Below are 16242 nucleotides of genomic sequence, written 5' to 3'. Positions count from 1 at the left end.
GTACATTAGCCTGTATGGCCATGATATATTGCCCACCCAATCAAACTGCAATCGCTTCACATCGTCAACAAAGCCTCTGGCGCTAACTTGCCATTTGGGTCACAGAATCTGATAGGTCACACATTTTGGCCGGTGTTTGTTGTCCTCTTCCAAGTGTGGCTGTGCGCAGCAGATACGTACTTAGTATGGGTTACGTAGGCAGGTTATAACTAATGCAGGGAGAGGAATAACGACGAGTCCCGAACCTCGAGTCCGAGTCAAGTCTGAAGTCTTTTGAGGACGAGTCTCAAGTCAAGTCTGAAGTCTTTTGAGGACGAGTCTCAAGTCAAGTCTGAAGTTGTGTGTGACTTAAGTGCGACTTGAGTACCAGTCTCAAACTCGAGTCCCCATATCTGCTTTCTGCACATTCAGAATCTCTCCCACATGTGTTCTCTGACATGTCGAGAAAAGTCGTAATATTATCAGACTAACACCATCATGTAATGAGTCTAGTCTCAAGTTCACCTGCCCTATACTCTTCTGTGTATTATGTTATTGCGCTACATGATGAGAAATGTCGTCACATTTTAATATGCAGAATCTTGTGGCATGAGATCTCGACACACCCCTAGTCACAACTCCCTTGGAATGACAACTGTCACAATCAGAATTTGAACCATTCTTCCACTAACATTTGGGAAGTTTAAAAGTGCCACACAATTAAATGTTTTCATCCTATGTAAGTTAGCCAATGGCTAAACTGGAAGTTAGCCAGCTTGATCAGTGGAAGTTTCTGGAGGCATGTTTCACTCTTTATCCAATATGCCTGCTGTTACTGTGTAGTGGAAGCACCCAGAACAACCGTAGAGTGCACACAGTTCAAGCATGAGATAGGTGATGCTTGGCTGATGGTTATACCATCTGTCAATTAGGAAAATACAGAATATCAGGTAAAAATAAAAGGTTAAAAACAAAATACAGGGTACCCCCAGGATTGTCAAAGTTAATCTTTTTTAGACCTTTTTAATACCACCTAGGATGAAATTTAATACCATTAACTTCGGTATAATGGAAAATCTATATGAATTTTAAGCCTGAGAAAATTATTTACAAAGTTACATGAATTTAATAAAATATTTTATTATAATACATTCATATTTAACACACTGTAGCTTTTTGGAGTGTGTTTGTACTTTGTTAAGATAAAATGAATCAAGAACATCACTTTGTGTTGAAAAGTGGTGGGGACATAGGGGTTCAGATTTGGGGTGTGACGATACACTTGGCTCACATGCACGATTTACAATACTGGGTTCACGAGAACAAGACAAGAAGACATTTTAACACTACTTGATGAAATATTCAATGCTGAAATATAAAAATGGGTGGTCTGGGGGTCCCCCAGAAAATTTCCTTCATTCTGGAGACATTTTCTGCACCAATTTATGGTAGAATTGTCTTTATTTACATAAAGTGATTCAGGTGACAAAATAATATAATAGAAAGAATATAATGCAGCACTCAGCAGCTTGTTTTTTTTTAGCTTAAGAATCTTTTTTTGGACAATGCACATTTGTTTCTTCTATCTTTAAATTGCATTGCATGTTTTCTTATTGTGCACATAAATCTTTCTCAAAGTATTTCATTTGTTTTTTAACATTTCTTGTTACAAGCCATTTTCAGAACGAATAACAAACAAAATTTAACATTCTTTAAAAAAGGAATGGATACATGTCCCCAGTATCCACAGTGTAAATGACAACTATGAAATGAATACAATATTTGTGCACTAAGAACTCTTAAAAGCTGGTGGCAAGTCCAACTATGTTTTGAACGGATAGCGGTGGGCCGTGTTGGGTGGCGGAGTGGTGGAGGAAGGGGATTAAAGTAGTAATCTTTACTCATCACCAGTGACGGCAATATTGCCCAGCACCATTGCTCTAAAAGTTGCTCCGTGTATCATCAGCTTTACTCTACAACAGTGGCGCAGACACCGTCTTATACACACACCTGTCCTCGTTGCTGTTGTAACTGACCAGTAACCTGCAGTGGGTCTTCCAGCTCCGCTGTTCCATTAGCGCTCGCTCCGATCCGCTAGTTGTGCTAACCTCAGCTGCAATTCCCTCGGCCTCAACCGCCAACTTGTCCATATCTCTAGCTTTTTGCATTTCAGGCACTTGCCCATTCTCAGGCGACGGACTATTATAAGTTTGTTAGTAGCATGTCAGAGAAGTTTTGTTTTCTTTCCTGAACTAACTGATACGCACTAGAGCTGGATGGCCAGAGCTCGTGCACCGCGAACACTCCACAGTCCAGAGCGTAAAGCTAAACACTGGCAGGAACAGGAATGTTACCTGTACTGCTGTATAACATCAGTCACACCAAAAGGAGTATATTATTAAGTCTCACACACACAAAGTATTTATTTATGACGTTACGGCATTAATTTAATCCAACAAAAGGACAAGAAAAAATGTAAGTCCTTGGTAAATAAAATGTAATACTTTGTAAATGAAATGTAATGCTTTTAAAATACTTTTAAGACCCCGCGGGTACCCTGTAATAATAATAATAATAATAATAATGATAATATAGAAACACTGGAATATAGAAAATCATTCTAGGCCATAGGAAAGGGTATGCTCACCAACATTTCGAAGACAGATATATCCAGTGGTGTCACTGCAGGACTTTTTTTTCCATTTTCCAATACCAATTTTGGAATTGGTAGTCATCGCAGCACACTGATTCTGGTAAAACACAGCAACGGTGAGGTAAAGGGCAAACTATGGTAAGATCCAGGTTAATGATACATTTTCTGCAGATAGATGCTAACATTCCTTGGGACAAACCTTTTTATGTATTTGGCGGAGTCTGAAGTCATGTCAAACAGCAATATCAGCCTATCATGGCTCAATTGCTGAGTGTCTATGGGATCAAATAATATAATCATGATCCCATAGGCATCCAGGAACTAAGCTATACTGAGCAAGCAAACTAAGGGGGTGGGTTTAATTTTCCTAAGCTTTGTCTGATGTAAGGCCCACAGTCTCAGATTTTTAAATTCCCTGATTTATCCATTAACATATATATATCTTTGTAATAACCAATACATCATAAATAATGTCAACTAAGTAATACAGTGGATAAATAAATGAATGAACATTATGACATAACAGAGTATAGTAACAAAGTATGATATTGTATTTGTAATGACACATGTCATTTATTTATGTATTTATTTTTTAACCTGTCCCACCCTGCTGCCAGACAGATTTTTTTTTAACAAGAGAGTTTTAATGTACTTCTTTGTCTATTTTATTATTGATTTAATTATGTATTAATTTGTCACTGTGCCAGACATGCGGGCAAAAATGGGAACGGGGGGGGGGACAAATACACCAGGCATTTAAATGCATTTTGGGTGATCGGATTGCAATCTGATGGTGCTTGACCACATAAAAGTAGAGGTGTAAATGCACCCAGGATGCACTGAAGTGGATCTGATGTGATCTGTTTGGCCAAACCACCTCCGGAGGTGGCCAGGGACACATTGTGACCACATTGAACATGTAAATGCAATTGTGTTGTCAGTCCACACACAACAACTATGCGGGCGAAGTGTGTGTCCATACAGTGTTGGGCATAAACATGCTTAAGGTTCATTGAACATGCTCATGTTTTTGGGGAACGGTTAACTGAACGTATCTGTTTGTGAATGTGAAGTCACACAGTTGAGTTAAACTCCATAAACTAAAATAGCAGAAAGGAGTACACATTATGAAGAAAGGTAGCACAAGGAATGCCAGTTGGAACTTAAGTTTAACCTTCAATTTCCTTGATAATGGAAGCCCTTCTGTGGACTGTAATAGTAAATGCTCTGCAGGGAGGTTAGTGGAGTCCTGGTGATCTTTGGAGACTTGTGGTCCATAACAGTAGTGCTTCCATACCACACAGTAATGCAGCTGGTCAGAATGCTCTCAACAGTGCACCTGTAGAAGTTGCTGAGGATCTAAAGCTGATGATACACAGAGCAACTTTTAGAGCAATTGTGCAGGGCAACGTTGCCATCAATGATAATGAGTAAAGATTACTACCGTAAGCCCCTTCCCCCACCCGCACCGCCCCTATCTGTTAAAAACATAGCCGGACTTGCCACTAGCAAGATTTCCCAGCAACATTGCTCAAAAAGGTACCCCGTGTATCATCAGCTTTAGGTGACAATACCAATCAGTCTCCTCAAGAAGTACAGCAGCTGTTGAGCCTTCATGACCAGCCGTGTGGTGTTCAGTGTCCAAGTGAGGTCCACGTTGATGTGGACGCCCAGATATTTAAGGCTGCTCACCCTCTCAACCTCAAGCTCTTGGATGAACAATGGCTGATGACGTCTCCTCTCCTTCCTCATGTCCACTATTATCTCCTTTGTCTTGTCTTTATTAAGGGTGAGGTTGTTGTCCTCGCACCATGCCACCAAGCTGGCCACTTCCCTCTTGTAGGCCGCTTCGGTCTTGCCAGTGATGTGTTATCACTGCGTAATTGGAATAAGTGGATCCGACAGAAGCAACTTTCACATGGGCAGTGCTCCTCCTTGTTTACAAAGCTTGACCTGACGTAGCTTTTTCAGTTTTCTTTTTCAGTTTTTTAACAAATATCTAACTCATTGAAGCCACAGGTCTTCAATGAACTCGCGTCCTCTGTCTGCCGATGTGTTTTCACTTCTAAGTTTGATGAAGTGATGAGCTCTTGCTAGTGTGCTGACTCTCAAAATGACTGTGTGTATGTGTGTGTGTGTGTGTGTGTGTGTGTGTGTGTGTGTGTGTGTGTGTGGAGGAGCCGCTGAGCCCTGCACTTCGTGAAACCCAGAGCATATTTTTTTCTGTATATTGGCTTAAGTGCTGTGACATAACAATTATAATGTTAGGGGACAACCCAGATTTTTATAAGTTGGGGCCACATTTAGGCAGATTCCACTATTTTCCACGTTGATTAAATTTTTATTATCATATTCTGCAATTCATATAGCCTACTCAATGTGGACACTGGAGACACATAATAAAACTATGTGTAAATGTAATCAGGTTAAAATCTAGATATAATCTGGATACAAAACGCATTTAAATGGTAGGTGCAAAGGTTTTTTCCCTCATATTGTCCTTGCATTTCACATTAGTGTGTCAAGAACGTATTACCTACCGTATTAGCTTCCTCTTGTGAAAGCCATGCGTGATGATGATGATGCATCATCTGCAATGTAAAAGTGTCAGAAATTTGTTTTAATACGCAAAGATAATATATATATATATAAAGATTATATATATATATATATATATAAAGATAGACTTTGCAGCTGCATATAATTCATCAGAAATTCTGAACAAACGTGTACCAGAGGTGCAACCCCAGCTTGTCATAAAAGTGTAATGTATTCTGGCTCCAAGTCAAGACAAATGAAGTGGTATTGCACATCACAAGCAAATTATCAAAAAGGTTTTACCTCCAAATGATGTAAAGTGAGGAAATCGTAATCATACTGCAATGGAAAATCCAGATGTCAGAAATTTTAAGCAGTACAGCCAAAGATGTATTATAAACAATACGATGCATATAATTGATCACAATGCTGAATAAAGTTTGTGTGTACTTGAGGCCTCAGTCATTTGGGCCCTAAGTTGACACAGTTACGCCTCAAGTACAGTAAAGTTTAAGCATGTTACCATAAAAGGCCTGTGAATGATTCGATCATGTTGGTTCTGCAACTATAGAGAAACAGTCACATGTAAAATACAAAAAAAAAACACATAACTCACATACTTAAAATTATACAACAAAAATTACAGTGTCCACTTACTTCAAATCCCCAATTGTTGTATCTCATTGGTCGCCCATCAGTCCAGTAAAATCGGCCACCTTTTATAGTATGCAAACCAATCCACAGGTCTTTGGTAGGTTCCTTAGCCATTTTAGTTGTCAAAAACACTAAAAACAAAACATATATTGATGATTTAAAGGTTCAGTCAGTGTGTATGTTTTAGTGGCATCTAGTAGTGAAGGTTGCAAATTGCAACCAGTGCCTCACGATGCATTCACATGCTCAGATGACTCATAGACTGTATATAAGAAGTGAATGTAGTCATCGTGATGTCACACGTTGGTTTGTGGACTGCCTCCTTAAAGCCTCGAGTTTGACCGATAGGGTGCTGCCATGTTGATTTTTTGCAACCAGCAGCACCGGACATGACCATATTTGGACGAGAGGGTGGAGCTAACGCTTTGTGAAAGCTGCTGGTTAAATTTACACAGTGCCAAGGGTACGAGTTGCCTCTAGCCAAATTGACAGGTAGCCATGGTAATGACTTGTCAATCATCAATAATCCTGCCGTGAAGCATACTTTATGGTCTATTTTCCTCTAAATGGGACCATAATTTACTAAATGAACATCATGTTGTGTTGAAGTAGACATGAAACTAGTGATTGAGACCATAAACTCATTTTGAAAGTGTTTACTGAGGTAATATATCAGGTGAGATGTAGGGTCATTTTACCATTATTTCTAATGGAGCCGGACCTCTTTTTGCAACCAGAAGACACACCCCCTGCTGGCCGTTCGATAGAATGCAGGTTTAAGGGACTTCTGTGTTCGCATCAGTTTGCTGACCGGAAGCTTCCCACTTGGCTTAAACACATCATGTAAACATTCACAATGCAGGTTGGAAAAAGTATGTGAACCCCAAGGCTAATGACTTCTCCAAAAGCTAATAGGAGTCAGGAGTCTGTCAACCTGAAGTCCAGTCAATGAAATGAGATTGAGGTGTTGGTTAGCTGCCCAATAAAAAACACACACCAATTTAAATGTTGCTAGTCTCATGAAGCATTGCCTGATGTGAACCATGCCTCGAACAAAACAGCTCCCAGAAGACCTAAGATTAGGAATTGTTGATTTGGATGAAGCTGGAAAGGGTCTGATGTTCATCAGTCCACTGTAAGACAAACTGTCTATAAATGGAGAAAGTTCAGCACTGTTGCTACTTACCCTAGGAGTGGTCGTCCTGCAAAGACGACTGCACAAGCACAGCACAGGATGCTCACTGAGGTTAAAAATTGTCAGCTGAAATCTCTGGAACACGTTAACACCTCTGTTCACGACTCTACGATCAGGGATGTACTGGGACTGAAATTCAGCCCGGGACTTGAGACGGAGAGGCCTTTTATGCGACTTTATACTTGTATACAGTCAATTTCATTATGATGAAGACGTTCAAGAATTTTTTTATGACACCTGCCTCTTAAGTTTGTATAAGCAAGGCACCACTGCACTGAACAAGATCAGGTCAGGCAAGCCTGAGTCAGTCAGAATGCTTAAATAGTTAAATATAATCAAAAACTACAAAGTAGTCTCATAAAGTAAAATAGAGCAGTGTTGTGTATGTGTGTGCATAAAAATCAAAGCCCTTATCTTCAGCTCTTAATTGGCCTATCTCTGTGTCAGCTTCCGCTGTGCTGGACCCTAACTCTGCTTGTACTGATTGTGCAGCTACATATGCACGAGAAGAACATCAGTAATAAATATAACTAACAATAATCCATTCTCTAATTCTATCTATGGATGATTGCCTACCTAGCCCTGCACACTGGCCCTGTACCTGTCACTGTTTCTGGTTCCATTGTCCTCCTCCTGCTGCTTCTCTTCCTTGTGCTTCAACTTTTGTTTATAATAGGCCTTACATAAATATATAATATATCCTATATGCCTATACATCAGTGCAGATATAAATAATCTCAGGTTATAATAAGTGCATTACTTATCAGCGCCTGTGCTGGGTCCTGCCTCATCTGCGCTGCCACAGAACCTTTCCACCAAGGAAGGGGTTGGTTAATTTGGCGCATGTAGCTGCCTCTTGTGCTGACCTTTTTTTCTCTAAATTCTTATCCTTCCAGCACCATACTTTCTTTTTCCTATTTCTGTCTTTCTTTCTTTCTTCCTTTTCAACATATTTACCTGATCTGTTGTGCTTATCACACCACCTGGGCTGAATAAACATATTGATATTGAACTCCCAGCTAGAAAGCTCATTTGATCTGCGCCAGTCAAATTCAGCATTAGCGAGAATCGGTCCAAGTTGGGAGGGTCTGCTCATATCCCCCCTCAAAATTTAAAGTATTGGTTTGGCCCAGTCTGCACAGACAGATCAATTAAAGTTGAACATGAAAAACTGAAAACAACGGCCCTGTAACGCCCTGGAATGGACCTGCTGTTCAGGAATGTTCCCCTAATTCCCGATGGCCAATATGCCCCTGTCCACGATACATAAAACACTAAACAAGAACAGAGTACATGGGAGGACACCATGGAGGAAGCCACTGCTATCTAAAAAAAAAACATTGCTGCACATCTAAAGTTTGTAAAAGAGCATCTGGGTGTTCCACAGCACTACAGGCAAAATATTCTGTGGACAGATGAAACCAAAGTTTCAACAACAAAACCTCATCACAAGTGTGTAGTATGGCAGAGGGGGCATCATGGTTTGGGGCTTATTTGCTGCTTCAGGCCTCAGGGCCTGGAAAGGTTACAGTTAGGGCTGGGGCAATTTGTCGACGTAATCGACGTAACCGATTACATAAATACCTCGACGCGCATTACATGCGTCGACGTGTCGCTGCATCCGGTGTGGGATTATCCCGGACAAGCTCCAGCTACAAGACTGCGCCTTTGACCATCTAAAGTTTGGAGTATTTCAGACAGACACTCAACAATGTGCTGCTCCGTGAGCTCTGTAAATTGGAAACAGCTTCAGCACAGCTGCTGTCCACGTGAATATGTGAAGCAGCACGAACATGTGAAACGAAGGTAGCCCGCAGCACTTTGTCTATAGGGCAGCACCGCAAATCGTGTTTACTTTCTGTCGCCATACAAGCACGGCACATTATCAGCACAAGGACACGTAGTATTTCTTCATTGCCTTCATGTTAAAAGTAATTTCTGCCCCGCTGCTGCCCGATCGTTACATGATTCGCGGTGTAATCATGTAACGATCGGCTGTTTCATATTTTCTGTTTATTTAACGGCCACGTATGAGCGAGAAAACAGCTGAATCTAATTACAGACAATCTGTGACTGTACAGTCTGTGAGTCCTTTCAGGTGTTCACTGATGCAGAAATACATTTGATTATCATACTGCATTACTCAATATTGAAATGAATCCATGTGAGAAACATTTAAAGTTTTAAGTAAAGTACCCTAATTAATGTCTTATTGTTATTTTCACAACACATAAGTGACGTGGAAATTTGATTCATTTTAGGATTTGCTGCTATTGTCATTATTCTAATGTGCTTCATCAGGATGATCCAATAAAATATAGATTCATTGATTAGACATGTTTTTGATATTTATTTTGGATAAATTGGTATGTTAATCGAGTAATAGGCAACTTTTCTTTCTTTACAAAATTAGTCGTTAGATTAATCGACTAATAGAAAAAATAATCGTTAGATAAATAGACTTGAAAAAAAATCGAGATGTACAACCCTAGTTACAGTCACGGAAAAATTCCAAAGTTTGTCAAGAAATATTGCAGGAGAATATAAGGCCATCTGTCCACCAATTAAAGCTCAACAGAAGATAGGTGATCCAACAGGACAACGACACAAATTACAGAAGTAAATCAACAACAGAATGGCTTCAGCAGAAGAAAATACGCCTTCTGGAGTGGCCCAGTCAGAGGCCTGACCTCAACCCAATTGAGATGCTGTGGCATGACCTCAAGAGAACGATTCACATCACAACAATATTGCCGAACTAAAACAGTTTTGTAAAGAGGAATTCCAAAATTCCTCTTGACCATTGTTCAGGTCTGATCTGCAACTACAGGGAACGCTTGGTTGAGGTTATTGACTGAGGCACTGGGTGGGGATCTCTGGTACTGCCCTAGAATGGTTTTCATCCTGTCAAATAGGAAGTTTTGTGTGTCTGTAAACAACTATGTCTCCTCATTCTGTCCAGTTAAATTATGGTGTGCTTATGGTGTGCTTCCTTGTATCTGCTTCCCCTTGGACATATTATCAATAAACATGGCATTTCTTTTCATATTTATGCTGATGACACACAAATATACTTGCCTGTCAGATCCACAGACCCTGGAATGCTGAGTTCACTTAACAACTGCCTTTGTGAAGTTAAAAAATGGATGTCAAATCATTTCCTCCAGCTGAACTCAGACAAAACAGTAATCCTGGTCATCGGGTCTCAGCAGATGGCAAATCAAATACTGCCATCTGCTGGTTCCCTAGTAAATCACATTAAGCCTGTGGCAAAGAACCTTGGTGTTTGGTTTGATAGTAATTTTAAATTTCGAGCAGCACACCACATGTCCAATCATGTTTTTATCAACTTAGAAATATAGCAAAAATTCGATCTATGTTAACTTTTAAGGACACCGAGACCATTACACGCCTTCATCTCATCACGCCTGGATTATTGCAACAGCCTTTTCACCTGTTTAACCCAAAAATCTATTGATCGACTCCAGACTGTCCAGAACTCAGCTGCCAGGCTTTTAACCAGAACAAAGAAATATGACCACATTACTCCTATTTTAGCTTCATTACACTGGCTCCCAGTATGTTTTAGAATTGACTTTAAAATTCTATTGATCACTTTTAAAGCTCTTCATGGCCTCTCGCCTTGTTATATTTCTGACCTTTTAGTCCCATACACACCAGCACGTACCTTGAGATCCTCGGGCAGAGGTCTGTTGTCTGTTCCAGAGTCTCGACTGAAAACTAAAGGGGACAGAGCGTTTGCTGTCAGGGCCCTGAGGCTCTGGAACAGCCTGCCCGAGGAAATCAGGTCGGCTGAGTCAGTGAACTCTTTTAAGTCCCTTCTTAAAACATATTTTTATTGTATTTTACTAATTTTATATTAATCTGTATTTTAGTCTTTTTAGTGTTTTCATGCTCTTATCTTGTTTTTTTTGTATTATTCTTTACACTTGTTAAAGCACTTTGTAACTTATTTTTGAAAAGTGCTCTACAAATAAGGATTATTATTATTATTTATTATTGCGGTCAACCAGTTATTTAATCCAAGGGTTCACGTGCTTTTTTCACCCTGCACTGTGAATGTTTACACAGTGTGTTCAATAAAAACAGGAAAACATATAACTGTTTGTGTGGTATTAGTTCAAGCAGACTATGTCTATTGATGTGACTTAGGCGAAGATCAAATCACATATTGTGATCAGTTTTTTCCAGAAATCCAGGTAATTCCAAAGGGTCCACATACTTTTTCCTGCAATTGTATAGTATTGGAACGGTAAGGCAAATTCCTTTGTTTTTGTTAGTTACCACAAAGGGTGGTATGTCCTGAGTTATTTAACACATCTAGATGTGAATACCAGGAAATGAAAGCTGAAATTCTGAACTCTTGTCTCATACTCATCTTTTGATCTTAAACCCAAATGTCTTCAGTGAATGACAAAAACAAAGGAATTTGCCTTACCGTTCCAATACTTTTGGAGAGGGCTAGTTATATATATATACAGTGGGTACGGAAAGTATTCAGACCCCTTTAAATTTTTCACTCTTTGTTTCATTGCAGCCATTTTCCAAAAATCAAAAAAGTTCATTTTATTTCTCAGTAATGTACACTCAGCACCCCATCTTGACAGAAAAAAACAGAAATGTAGAAATTTTTGCAAATTTATTAAAAAAGAAAAACTGAAATATCACATGGTCATAAGTATTCAGACCCTTTGCCGTGACACTCATATTTAACTCAGGTGCTGTCTATTTCTTCTGATCATCCTTGAGATGGTTCTACACCTTCATTTGAGTCCAGCTGTGTTTGATTATACTGATTGGACTTGATTAGGAAAGCCACACACCTGTCTATATAAGACCTTACAGCTCACAGTGCATGTCAGAGCAAATGAGAATCATGAGGTCAAAGGAACTGCCTGAAGAGCTCAGAGACAGAATTGTGGCAAGGCACAGATCTGGCCAAGGTTACAAAAAAATTTCTGCTGCACTTAAGGTTCCTAAGAACACAGTGGCCTCCATAATCCTCAAATGGAAGACGTTTGGGACGACCAGAACCCTTCCTAGAGCTGGCCGTCCGGCCAAACTGAGCTATCGGGGGAGAAGAGCCTTGGTGAGAGAGGTAAAGAAGAACCCAAAGGTCACTGTGGCTGAGCTCCAGAGATGCAGTCGGGAGATGGGAGAAAGTTGTAGTAAGTCAACCATCACTGCAGCAATCCACCAGTCGGGGCTTTATGGCAGAGTGGCCCGACGGAAGCCTCTCCTCAGTGCAAGACACATGAAAGCCCGCATGGAGTTTGCTAAAAAACACCTGAAGGACTCCAAGATGGTGATAAATAAGATCCTCTGGTCTGATGAGACCAAGATAGAACTTTTTGGCCTTAATTCTAAGCGGTATGTGTGGAGAAAACCAGGCACTGCTCATCACCTGTCCAATACAGTCTCAACAGTGAAGCATGGTGGTGGCAGCATCATGCTGTGGGGGTGTTTTTCAGCTGCAGGGACAGGACGACTGGATGCAATCGAGGGAAAGATGAATGCGGCCAAGTACAGGGATATCCTGGACGAAAACCTTTTCCAGAGTGCTCTGGACCTCAGACTGGGCCGAAGGTTTACCTTCTAACAAGACAATGACCCTAAGCACACCGCTAAAATAACGAAGGAGTGGCTTCACAACAACTCCGTGGCTGTTCTTGAATGGCCCAGCCAGAGCCCTGACTTAAACCCAATTGAGCATCTCTGAAGAGACCTGAAAATGGCTGTCCACCAACGTTTACCATCCAACCTGACAGAACTGGAGAGGATCTGCAAGGAGGAATGGCAGAGGATACCCAAATCCAGATGTGAAAAACTTGTTGCATCTTTCCCAAAACGACTCATGGCTGTATTAGATCAAAAGGGTGCTTCTACTAAATACTGAGCAAAGGGTCTGAATACTTATGACCATGTGATATTTCAGTTTTTCTCTTTTAATAAATTTGCAAAAATTTCTACATTTCTGTTTTTTTCTGTCAAGATGGGGTGCTGAGTGTACATTACTGAGAAATAAAATGAACTTTTTTGATTTTTGGAAAATGGCTGCAATGAAACAAAGAGTGAAAAATTTAAAGGGGTCTGAATACTTTCCGTACCCACTGTATATACAGTATATAACTGGTGACCGGGGCATTTCAAATGTCCGATTTTCTGAAAATAAACATTACACAAAGGCTGCACTGCATGGTGTTTGACGTCATGCGCACAGCACAGACAGCCACACACACTCAAGCTAAAATGTCGTAGGCATGGAAGTGCTTCACTGTGAATAAAGAAGACACAACGCTCCTTATATGTAAGGCCAAAATAAGCCATGTTTCCACACCTGCAGAGAAACACACAGAAAGAGACGCTATCTTGTATTACGTTAGAAGATGTGGACATGGTAGATATTTTACAAGCATGGACCAGGTAAAGCAACAGTTAACACAGCTGTTAATGCTGCGTCATTCAGTACCATGGTGATCTTGATCAGTAATAATAAAAATAGTAATAACAGAAATGGAATTGCGGGTGAAAACATTCAATTATCTTTATAAAACTGCTGACAAATTAAGTCAAAAAAACAGTCAGATAGAGAGAGAGGTGCATGTGTGTCTGAAGGGAAAAGCAAGGTGAGCAGATTACTGTGTATATATATATATTGTGTAGCACTTCTAATGAGTGGGTGTTTCTTTTCTGTACTCTTTTAGGTGCCCTGTGGATGTAAATATTTCTCTGATGCTCTTGATCAGTTTGTAGGTCTACAACAAAAGTGTATCCGGTTTGGTTGTACTTGGTAGACACAATACTCAATGCAGGGCTGCAAACTCATCAGGGGTGAAAAAGGAGCATTATATGCATTTCTCTACAACAAAAAAAGAGTTTTCTGAAGAAAAATCTTCCAAACAAACCTTGCACATGTCTTGAAAGAATTGAGGCCAGATTTCCTCCCATTGCTTTGCACTGTGTCCTCGCTCCCTCCCATGTCTCATTCTGGCTGGTAATGATGTTGTAACACTGTAGGTGAAAATCAACAGCTTTGTGGTTTTCAGACTGAAGGTTCATTTCATTGCAGGCACTGAGATTTTAATTCTATGCAACATTAGTTCTATGACCAAGCGGCCAAACAACTATAAGAATTAAAAGTGACCTCTGACCTTTGAGTCTAATTTTTTCCAGTTTTGTGGACAACCACCTGTTGGAGGAACTGTCGGTGCTACGGTGGTGTTGACAGGTGGTGAACCACTGCGTTTACATATGGATTTGTGCTCATACCCACAATTATAATCATGCCAGAACCCTGTGAGCCAAACCAAAAATACTAAATATATATGCATTTTTACAAATAAAAACTAATCTCAGACTACTTATTTAATATATACTGTGTATATACATTTTACGTTACTCACCCATAGAGCCCTTCATGACAGCACAATTCTCATCATTGTTTTGGAAGTTAGGTTGATTTTCATCCCACCTTTGAAACACCACTGGAGAACCATCCATCCACCTTTTGGAACACAATATAATTACTTGAAAATTTCCAATGCATTCATTGCCTACTCTTACTTTCATTTCCATTTGTTTTTTAAATATTATAAATGGTTGTGTTGCAAAATAGTTTGAGAAAAGGAGCTCTGGTTTAATCTGTCTTCCCGATGCCTGCACTTACGAGGCCGCTAAACAAAAAATGTCTGCCGACCCATCTGTAAGCCGCCTTGTCAGTGTGGCTGCTGTGGAACGATGTTAGTGCTCCCCCTGAAAAAGTTCAGTTTCAGCCCTAAAATTTCTACTATCGTCTTTTCTAAATGTTAACACGTTTCTCCCATCCTAAATGACATCAAATCTAAATCCATTACTGGCTAGCAGTAAATATATATTATTGCACTGTATTGAATAATGCAGTTGAATGACGTCACTTCAGACAACTTTTACACTTCTGTAATAACCATGTATATTTGATTGCACTCTGCATAGGGCTGCAACTAAATATTATTTTCGTAGCCGACTAATCTGTTTATTATTTTTTAGATTGGTCGACTAGTCCTGATTATTTTTGTCAACCCTAATCCTAATTAAGTGAATGAGGTTTTATTATTCTTAATGAATAATAGCCTATCAACACCAGGAGGAAAATAGGGAAGAAGACAAGGCAGAGTAGGCTACTCCAGCCAGCACAGAAAGCGCAAAGAACTAAGGAAAGGCTGGAGTGCTTACAAGAGTTTTGCTTTGGTATGTTGTTTAGAATAATAACGTAAAAGTCCCCTTTCATACTACTTCTGTTGTTTATTTATAATTTTTTCCAAAGTACTTCTACGTTTCACAAGCAAAGAATGAAGAATTTTCTAAATCTACACAATTGATTTTTCGTCCCAGATTTTCTCAGAAGTGTATTTAGTGATGGAATACAAAACATGTAAAAAAAAAAAACAACCTTTCTGCTGTTAGACTATCTCCGTTGCTTTCTGCACCTCGCTTAAATGCTTCTTTTTTGTGCGTAGTCTAAGTGGTACTGCCCCCAGCACTTCAGTTACAAATGAACAACCAGAAAGTTTCTCAAGGGGAAGATGGTTATCTCTCCCCTTAAACAACAATGTGTTTAAAAGGAAATTCAACGTTGACAAATTATCAATTGTCAATTATCTCGACTAATTATTGCAGCCCTAACTCTGCATGGAATAAAGGAATTATACATGACTTTTCTTTGTTGTGAAATCAGTATTATACAGTATCTCACAAAAGTGAGTACACGCCTCACATTTTTGTAAACATTGGATTATATCTTTTCATGTGACAACACTAAAGAAATGACACTTTGCTACAATGTAAAATAGTGAGTGAATATACAGCTTGTATAACAGTGAAAAGCCGGTAAACAGGGCTTCAGCTCAGCTGTATATGTTGCCAATCAGCTTGGCAACATGGACTGGAGCAAGAGTTTCAGAGTGGTGAGTTATTAATCTGTAACAAATGTATCTTTCATCCATAAAGTTATAACTGAGCTCTGTCTCTACATCACAGTAACAACTTTATCTTTAATGTCCAATTTGGGCCCAATAAGCCATTTTCCCTCCCCTCATTGTTGTTACAAGGTCTCAGGTGTGAATGGGGAGCATGTGTGTTAAATTATGTGTTGTGCTCTGACACTCCCTCATACTGGTCACTGGAAGTTAAATATGGCACCTTTGAGGATCTGAAAAAAAGAACG

The 16242-nt window shown here is 39.7% G+C and overlaps 1 protein-coding gene across 1 annotated transcript in view; it reads right to left on the bottom strand.

The window, feature by feature from the left end:
• LOC119901897 (macrophage mannose receptor 1-like) overlaps positions 1-16242 on the bottom strand; it is a 45862-nt gene that overhangs the window by 12996 nt on the left and 16624 nt on the right. Inside the window, exons 19-26 of the mRNA XM_038717663.1 lie at positions 14444-14544; positions 14192-14334; positions 13946-14051; positions 5828-5955; positions 5694-5735; positions 5474-5509; positions 5173-5223; positions 2627-2729 (exon numbers count right to left, since the gene is read on the bottom strand). Of these exons, the coding sequence (XP_038573591.1) occupies positions 2627-2729; positions 5173-5223; positions 5474-5509; positions 5694-5735; positions 5828-5955; positions 13946-14051; positions 14192-14334; positions 14444-14544 (710 nt within the window). The remainder of the gene's footprint in view (positions 1-2626; positions 2730-5172; positions 5224-5473; positions 5510-5693; positions 5736-5827; positions 5956-13945; positions 14052-14191; positions 14335-14443; positions 14545-16242) is intronic.

This window comes from Micropterus salmoides, unplaced genomic scaffold (genome assembly GCF_014851395.1).
Source record: "Micropterus salmoides isolate LMB-PRFRI ecotype aquatic unplaced genomic scaffold, ASM1485139v1 Ms_hic_scaffold_14, whole genome shotgun sequence".
Taxonomy (NCBI): Eukaryota; Metazoa; Chordata; class Actinopteri; order Centrarchiformes; family Centrarchidae; genus Micropterus; species Micropterus salmoides.
Note: the sequence above shows the minus strand (reverse complement) of the source record. Positions and strands in the feature narration are given on the sequence as shown.